Genomic DNA, 9,548 nt, shown 5'->3' on the forward strand with positions numbered 1-9,548 from the left:
AGTGAACTGGCTCCCTGTATAAAAAGTTTGAGGACGCCTGAGTGAGCCTTCTTCAATATGCACTTCACACAAAGCCTCTGGCTCTGCTTCTGAGGACCCTCTCCATCTTTCTAGTTCAGCCCTGTGAGGCCAACATATTCTCTTGCCCTAAATTACTGTAATTGGTTTTTCAAGCTAATTTTTCTGCTCCCTGATTTCTGATTCCTCCAATCTCCTTTTCACATACTGCAGAATAATCTTTTTAAACCAAAGACAAAGAACAGAAAAAGAGACAGAGAGCCCAAGCCACATACTGAGGGTGGCAGGTTCGAACCCGACCCTGCCAAACTGCAACAAAAAAATAGCCGGGCATTGTGGCAGGCGCCTGTAGTCCCAGCTACTCAGGAGGCTGAGGCAAGAGAATTGCCTAAGCCCAGGAGTTGGAGGTTGCTGTGACACCACAGCACTCCACCAAGGGCGATAAAGTGAGACTCTGCCTCTACAAAAAAAAAAAAAAAAAAAAAAAAATCTTTTGTTTTAAGAGATAGGTCTCCCTCTGTCACCCAGGTTAGAGTGCAGTTGCTTCATCACAGCTTGCGTCGAACTCATAGGTGATCGCTTAAGTGATCCTCCTACTTTAGCTTCCCAAGTAGCTGGGACTACAGGCTCCTTTCACTATAATCAGCTAATTTTTTTTTTTCTACAGAAATGGGATCTTGCTGTGTCGCCCAGGCTGGTCTTAAACTCATGCCTCCAGCAATCCTCCTGCTTCAGCCTCTCAAAGTGCTAGGATTGCATGCTTGAGCCACTACACTCAGACAGGAATATTTAATTTTTACTTACTGTCTTAAAAAAAAAAAACTGGTGGTTCCATCATTTATTAAGAAAGATCTACTTAAAATAAAGCACCCAAAAATAACCACCCCTGTAGCTCTTCTTTTAAAAATAAAAAAACTGGCCACCTATGTTTCAAGAGTTCCTGCATTCCTTAATGTGCACACCTATCATATTTTTATCTTGTCCATGTCTTCCTTTTTGTCAAGAGTGGTGGTAGAAAACTGCACAAAATACATATTGATAGTACTTCTCTTTAATAGGATGCCTTTAAGGAAGTATACCATCTGCTGTGTTGTCCACACAACAGCCACTGGCCATATGTGGTTATTTAAATTTTAATTAATTAGAAGTAAATTAAACTGAACAATCGAATTCCCAGTCCCACTGGGTACATCTCAAATGTTCAGTAGCCATATGTGGCTAGTGGCTACCATGCTGGGTAGCAGAGAACTGATACCCTCCATCACTAGGAGGGTATCAGTAGATCCTTGTCAAGAGGAGAGGAAAAGCAGGCAGGTCTGGCAGGAAAAGTCTTAAGACTGAGGACAGTTCTGAGAAGTGGAGGCTCAGCTTACAGGCGGAGTGGACCCAAAGCACATAAATGGATCATACCAGCGGGACCCCAGCAGCCCATCCTGACTCCTTGGAAGAAGGGAGGAGCAGCGGCAGGGTTATCTCAGTGTCTCTGTTTTTTCCTCCTGGTGGCTTCGAGGAACAAAGACCACATCCCAGTTCAATGGCTCCTTGAGGAACAAATCTATCTTGCTGATAAGGTTAACTGATTTTTTCTTTTTTTTAAGAGCCTCAAGCTGTCACCTGAGTAGAGGGCTGTGGCATCACAGCTCATAGCAACCTCCAACTCCTGGGCTCAAGCGATTCTCCTGCCTCTGCCTCCCAAGTAGCTGGGACTACAGGCGCCAGCCACAAAGCCCGGCAATTTTTTGGTTGCAGCCATCATTGTTGTTTGGCAGGCCTGGGCTGAATTTGAACTTGCCAGCTCAAGTATATGTGGCTGGCGCCTTAGCCACTTGAGCCACAGGCGCCGAGCCTAAGGTTAACTGATTTTTGAAAAACTATTATTAAAAAGCTAAGTATTCAGCTGGGTGCCCATAGCTCAGTGGTTAGAATGCTGCCCCATGCACCAGGGGTGGCAGGTTCCAAGCCAACCTGGGCCTACTTAGTAAAAAAAAAAAAAAAAAAGGCCACTAAAAAGCTAAGTATTCAACCAATTACTGAGGACTCTTGATTTAAAACAGAATAAACATTGTGTGAAGTTTGAATTCTTTTATTAATTCATTAAACATTAAAATCCCTAAAATTGCAAGGTGTTAGGAACAGAAAAATAATGAGATCAAAACTTCCTCTTGAAGCAGTCCCTGTGAAGTGACAGAGAAAAGATAAGCAAGCAAAGTATTACAATATTGTGATAAATCCTACAAAAGGAACACATAAAAGAACATGGAGTGTAAGCTCCTGACTCTGGGAAGTAGAATGGGGTAAGGGGGAATAAGGAGGTCTTCAATGGAAGGCAGAGCTTCAAAGATAAAGTGACGTTTAAACTTTAGTAAAACAAAGACAGATATTGAACAGATATGGAATCACTGGCAATGAAAAATGTGTACAATTTTAGAATCCTAAAATTAAAATCATGGTACTGATATTCCTTTTTTTGTTTGTTTTGTTTTCTTTTTTGAGACAGAGTCTCACTATGTCACCCTGGGTAGAGTGCTGTGGCATCACAGTGATTTTCTTGCTTCAAGGCTCCCAAGAAGCTGGGACTATAGGCACCTGCCACAATACCTGGCTATTTTTTTTTGTTGTAGTTGTCATTGTTGCTTAGCAGGCCCGGGCTGGATTCGAATCTGCCAGCCCAGGTGTATGTGGCCAGCGCCCTAACCACTGGAATACAGGTGCTGAGCCTAATATTTCTTTTTTTAATATGAGGTATGACTGACTTACAAAAATGAGTACATATTTAACATAGGCATCTTGATGAATATGAAGATAAGTATACACCTATGGAACACCATCACCAAAAACACGACCATCACTGCTAAAAGCTTCTTCCCTCTTTTTATGTGTATGGTAAGAACATTTAACATAAGATCTAATCTCTTAACAGATTTTTAAATAGACTATAATAGGCTGGTGCCTGTGGCTCAAGGAGTAGGGCGCCAGTCCCATATGCCAGAGGTGGCGGGTTCAAACCTAGCCCCAGCCAAAAACAAACAATTAAATAGACTATAATAAAGAATTGTTAACTATATGCCTATGCTGTACAGATCTCTACAAGTTACTCACATAACTAAAACTATAAACCCTTTGATCAGCACCTCCCAGATTCTCCCTCCTCCCTATACCCCAGTAAATACCATTCTACTCTCTGCTTCTTTGGGTGTGACTGTTTTAGTTTTCTGATGTAAGTGGAATCATGTAGTACTTGTTCAGTACTTATGTATTTTTGTTGTTGTTGAGATAGAGCCTCACTTTGTTGCCCTGGATAGAGCGCTATGGTGACATTGTAGCTTACAGAAACCTCAAACTCTTGGGCTTGAGCAATCCTCTTGCCTCAGCCTCCCAAGTAGTGGGACTATAGGCACCTGCCACAATGCCCAACTAGTTTTTTTTCTATTTTTAGTAGACATAGGATCTCATTCTTGCTTAGGCTCGTCTTGAACTCCTGAGCTCAAGTAATCCACCTGCCTCAGTATGCTAGAGTGCTAGGACTACAGGCATGAGCCACTGTGCCTGGTCTCTAAAAAATATTTCTTTAAATATTTTTCCTCTTGTGCCTTCCTGCCTTCTGCCACAGGATGATGAAGGCCCTCGCCATATGCCAACACCTTATTAACACTGGACTTCGTAGCCTTCAGAAGTGTGCAAAATAAATTTCTTTTCTTTATAAATTACCTCATCTGTGGAATTCTGTCATAGCAACACAAAATGGACTAAGACAGAGGGCATTTGAGCTGAGCTTTGACAGATAACATTGAACTTGGACACAACAACTTTCATTTGCCACAAAATATTTGGGAAGAACAACAAATGTTTGTTACCATGAAGGCACTGCTGGTGTATCATTTTGAAAACTAAGAATTATATCACAGATTTTAGAAACTAAACAGAATTAAAGAGGAAAAAAGCTTTGTGACAGATTCCCTTCCTATATACCCACAACCTGAGCTTTTTCCCCTTCTCAAGTGACTACATTATCAGAATACAAGAAAACAAGAAAAAGACTAAAGTTTAAGCTACAGAATAGACCTATTGACCAGAATAAAGTAGAAGTAGGACAAATGTAGCCTATTGTGTTGGAATTTCCTCTCTGATTCTCTGCAGGGTACTAAAACAAAGAACAAACCTTATTCCATTGTCCATGTTTTTTAAAGCAGTTTAGGGACAACAGCTCCAAGAATCTGTACATTATCAGTGTGCCAAAATCAGCTGTGAGGGGTGTCCCAGTAATTTGTTACAGTAATAGGTAAAGTACAAAGATTGTGAAATTAATTTCTTTTTAAAAATCAAGGTTATATACCCCAACAATCTCATTTCCATCCAAGAACATTCTAATATGCTTTCAGAAGCCACATGTATTAACTCATAGTTGAGGGGGTGGGTCTCAGAGCGGGGTTCCATGTACTGCTACCCTTCATCTTCATCTTAATCTAAAGGAGACTCCCTAAGTCAAGAAGGTTGAAATAGCCAGAAAAGTTAGGAAGCAAGAACACTGCTGTGTCTTATTTCCCTCTTAGAATACTTAACAGATATTCAGCAAATGTGTCCTCTAAAAAGAAATAATTGCATACTCTGACCAGAACCTTCCCTGAAGCCCAACCCCAATCACAACTGTTGCTGATGAGACTTCAGCGAGGAAGTTGGAAAATAAAATCACAAGAGAGGCAGGCATAGTATGAGCTCACACCTGTAACCCCAGCCCTCTAGGTCAAGGCAGGTGGACTGTCTGAGCTCACAGGTTAGAGACCAGCCTGAGCCAGACCAATACCTCGCCTCTAAAAATAGCCAGGCATTTTTTTAGTGCCCATAGTCCCAGCTGGTGCCCTCAGTCCCAGCAACTTAGGAAGTGGAGGCAAGAAAATCACTTAAGCCATCGGTTCTCAACCTTCCTAATGCTGTGACCCTTTAATACAGTTCTTGTGGGTCACTTGAGAACCGCTGGCTTAAGCACAAGAGTTTGAGGTTGCTGTGAGCTATGACACCAGAGCACTCTACGGAGGGTAACAAAGTGAGACTCTGTCTCAAAAATAAATAAATAAATAAATAAATAAAATCTAGCACTCTGGGAGGCCAAGGCAGGTGGATACCCTGAGCATGGTAGTCCAAGACCAGCCTGAGCAAGAGTGAGACCCTGTCTCTACTAAAAAACAGAAAAAACTAGCTGGATGTAATGGCACTTGCTTGTGGTCTCAGCTACTTGGGAGGCTAAGGCAAGAGGATCTCTTAAACCCACAAGCTTGAGGTTGCTGGGAGCTATGATGCTACAGCACTCTACCCAGAACAACAGAGTGCAACTCTATCTCAAAAAAAAAAAAAAAAAGAAAGAAAGAAAAGAAAAGAAAATTGTATATGAATTATGAAAAAAGGTAAGGAGACACTTTCAACAGACTGAAGGGAAGGTGTGCAAGATTTTTCAGATTAGCCAGGTGTTACTATTAGTTCCCCTGAAGGCAACATCTTTTCTCGGTTAAGCTTCTTTTTCCTTTAACCTACGTACAATGACAACTCTAAATTTTAAGCAATTTCTCACTCAAGCAAATATGAATGCTATGAAGAAGGTATCCTATTTTGACATTACTGTATTCTGAATTAGAAGTTTATCTCCCCCACTGAACGGAGGCAGGGAAGGTCAGAGAATAGAGTGACTGAGTCCCACTTTCTACAAACTGTACTTGATCAAACTATTAAAATTATAAAGACAACAAAACGCTAACTTTGTTTTAGGACTATGATTCATTAGTAGTATCTCCTTTTAATTACACAAATAAAATACCTCATCAATTTCAAAGCTTTTCACAAACTGAATCTTTACAAGAAACTTGGAATACCAATAAAAGTAGTATTCATCTCCTTTTACAGAAGGAGATGCAGGTTTAGAGATATAACTCAGTAAACATTCACAGACGCTTATCAGATGCCAGCCACCCTGTGAAGATGTCAAAACCTGCCTGAGACATAGTCTCTATCACCAAGCATCTCCAAGTCCAACAGGGAGGCCTCATGTCAACAATAATCACAACATTGGCCAGGCGTAGTGGCTCACATCTTCTAGTCCCAGCACTCTGGGAGGCCATGGTCGGTGGATTGTCCAAGCTGAGGAAATTGAGACCAGCCGGAACAAGAGTGAGACCCCGTCTCTACTAAAAATAGAAAAAACTATCCAGGTGTGGTGGCATGTGACTGTAGTCCCAGCTACTCAGGAGGATAAGGCAAGAGGATCACTAGAGCCCAAGAGTTTGAGGTTGCTGTGAGCTGATGCCACGGCACTCTACCCAAGACTATAGAGTGAGACTTTGTCTCAGAAAAAAACAAAACAAACAAAAAACCCCCAGCAAAACCCAAAAAACTACAGAAATCAGCATTAAAGGTGTAGAAGTATGGAAGTTCCCTGGGAGCAGGGTCAAGAGTGACTTGGCCAAGTAATTGCCAACCTATTTTGGCCAAAAAAAAGGTGTCAGGCTAGTCTAGAAGGAGGGGGAAAAAAGCCAGGGATCCTGCCTCCTTGAGTGCTGCTGTACTCTACTCTCAAACAATTTTTTTGTCCACCCCCTTTCTCAGCTTAAGCTACTTTTCCAGGTTCATATCCATGTTACATAATCTTATACCTTTACTTACCCATACATCCCCTATATATATCTAAAATGATAAGAGGCCAGGTATGGTGGCTGATGCCTATAATCCTAGCACTCTGGGAGGCCGGGGTGGGAGGATGGATTGAGTTTAGGAATTTGAGACCAGCCTCAGCAAAGTGAGACCCCCATCTCTACCAAAAACCAGGCATGGTGGTGCACACCTGTAGTCCCAGCTACTCAGTAGGCTGAGGGTGGAAAATTGCTTGAGCCCAGGAGCTTGAGGTTGCTGTGAGCTTGGATGATACCACAGCAACACTGTCTCAAAAATAAAAAAAATTTTAAAAAGCCTCTTTTGTTGTTTTCAAGGTTTTGTCTACTGTTATATCCCCCACTGCCTACAAAAGTGCCTGATACACAGTAAAAAATACTAAAAAATAATTGTACAATCCGCTGGGCATGGTAATCCCAGCACTCTGGGAGACCGAGTCAGGTAAATGGCCTGAGCTCATGGATTCAAGACCAGCCTGAGCCAGAGTCAGACCTCGCCTCTAAAAATAGCTAGTACCGGGCGGCACCTGTGGCTCAGTCGGTAAGGCGCCAGCCTCATATACCGAGGGTGGTGAGTTCAAACCTGGCCCTGGCCAAACTGCAACCAAAAAAAATAGCCGGGCGTTGTGGCGGGCACCTGTAGTCCCAGCTACTCGGGAGGCTGAGGCAAGAGAATCGCTTAAGCCCAGGAGTTGGAGGCTGCTGTGAGCTGTGTGAGGCCACAGCACTCTACCGAGGGCCATAAAGTGAGACTGTGTCTCTACAAAAAAAAAAAAAATAGCTAGTGCCTGAAGTCCCAGCTACTTGGGAGGCTGAGGCAAGAGTTTGAGGCTGCTGTGAGCTATGACAACATTTTACTGAGGGCAAGAAAGTAAGACTCTATGTCTCAAAAAAAATTTTAACACAACAAAATGAAATGAAATGACAATAGTATAAAATAGTATAAATGGAGTCAATAGAAAAGTACTTTCATTAGAATACTTGTGTTCTGGCTCAGCGCCTGTGGCTCAAGCAGCTAAAGCGCCAACCACATACACCTGAGCTGGTGGGTTCAAATCTAGCCCGGCCCGCCAAACAACAATGATGGCTGCAACCAAAACATAGCAGGGCATTATGGTGGATGCCTGTAGTCCCAGTTAGGTGGGAGGTGGAGGCAGGAGAATCGCTTGAGCCCAGGAGTTGGAGGTTGCTGTGAGTTATGATGCCACAGCACTCCAAACAATCAAACATACAACCACCAGACAACAATAAGTTTAGGGAATAATGACTACACTGGAGCAGAAATTAGGAGCAATTTGCAAAGCATATTTGAAACTGCATATTTAAACAGCATCTACCTTATTTTCCCCAGACGAAGAGCCTTAACAAATGCAATACGTTAGGTCCAGTCAGAACCTTTGAGTTTTTCATACTTACCAAGATCATCTAATCACCAAGAATTCTCAAACTCACCATTTCTTATCGCAGTTCCATTTTTTAAAACGTGCCAATATCACAGAAATTTAATTTAAATGTTGAATACCTAAGATGGACGGGGATTAAATGTGTTACTATATGCCAGTGCATATTTATCAGATGTTGTTTCAAGAATTCACTACCCCAGCCCCAGCAAAACATACCAGTGTGAAACTTAAAGTTAGAATAATAACATTATTTTTAAAAAGGATTCTAAAGGCTGAAAATGCATTTAAGTCTCAAAAAGAGTTCAGAAACATTTAGATGCTTTTCTTCAAGGGTTGCAAGGCTTCCCTGATACTAGGGGAGGACTACTCTTTCCCAATGGCAGTTGAAAGTAACAACAGGACATAGGCCTTGGGGAGGAATAACATCAAAATGGGAAATACCACTCATCATCACTGAAGCCATATTACTCCAGTCTATATTTAACAAACAACCATTTACTGCAAATTTTTTTAACTTAAAAATTCCACAAAGTGAGCTATAACCTCCTAAGTGTTAAGTGCTTTGAATATATTAAAGTATGTTGACCTCATAACAACCTGCAGAGAAAAGTTAATGACCCCGTTTTATGAAGAAACTTAAGTCATCTGGTGCAGCGCCTCACCCCGAGATTCAGGACCGGGATGGGGCTCTCAGGACGCAGGCCGCCTGCAGACATTTGAAGCCTTAGGACAAGCAAGGATCAAAGCAAAAAATGGTGATTCTCTTCCTGCGCCTGAGGCCAAACCACCTAGTCAGAACCCTCCAGAGCGGAAACCCTCGAAAAGGGGCTGAGAGTTGGGATAAGGTCTCTCGAAATCGGGGTGGGGGGTGGGGGGAAGGGAGGGAGCACCGGGGTCTAGGGCAGGCTCCCGGGGTGAGGGCCGCTCACCTTCGGACAGCTCCAGCTCCAGTTCCGCCAGGCTCTCCCGCACCTCGGCGGGCAGCGGAACCGCCTCCAGCGGGCACCCGCGGTCAGCCATGGTCAGGCGGGATGGCCCCGGGTAGGGTCGGGCAGAACGGCTGTAGCGCGGCCGGCAGCTACGTAGTTCCCCTCACCCCGACAACCCGCATCCGCCCGGCTGGGAACAGAAGACTGCAGGGCAGGGGTGCAACCCGAGAGAACGCACCAGCTTGGGCGCAGATGGCTCTTCAGGGTCGCCGCCGCCCGACGCGCCTAAAAACACCCGGCCGCCCTACGCGGGGCGCGTGTGCGCGCGAGTAGGGCGGGTGGAGAGCGCGCGTGCGCAGTGGGACAGGCCCCGCCCAGCAACACCGAAGCTTACGACCATTGGCTCAGAGGACACGTCAGGCTGCTCGGGGATCCAATTGGATAAGGCAGGAGAGCGTCCTCCTGAGAGGCTCTGGGCGTGAGCGATACTGGTCGGGACCTGAGGTGCGGAGCCGCGTCCTTGGCGTAGGCCCTGGTCTGGGGTT

The 9,548-nt window shown here is 43.9% G+C and overlaps 1 protein-coding gene across 8 annotated transcripts in view; it reads right to left on the reverse strand.

The window, feature by feature from the left end:
* DIP2A (disco interacting protein 2 homolog A) overlaps nucleotides 1-9,323 on the reverse strand; it is a 117,777-nt gene extending 108,454 nt beyond the window's left edge. For all 8 annotated transcript variants that reach the window (XM_053564670.1, XM_053564669.1, XM_053564666.1 and 5 more), the window contains exon 1: nucleotides 9,004-9,323. In XM_053564670.1, the coding sequence (XP_053420645.1) occupies nucleotides 9,004-9,094 (91 nt within the window). In that variant the 5' untranslated portion in view covers nucleotides 9,095-9,323. The remainder of the gene's footprint in view (nucleotides 1-9,003) is intronic.
* Nucleotides 9,324-9,548: the final 225 nt, after the last annotated feature.

Source organism: Nycticebus coucang, chromosome 16, assembly GCF_027406575.1.
Source record: "Nycticebus coucang isolate mNycCou1 chromosome 16, mNycCou1.pri, whole genome shotgun sequence".
NCBI classification, from domain to species: domain Eukaryota; kingdom Metazoa; phylum Chordata; class Mammalia; order Primates; family Lorisidae; genus Nycticebus; species Nycticebus coucang.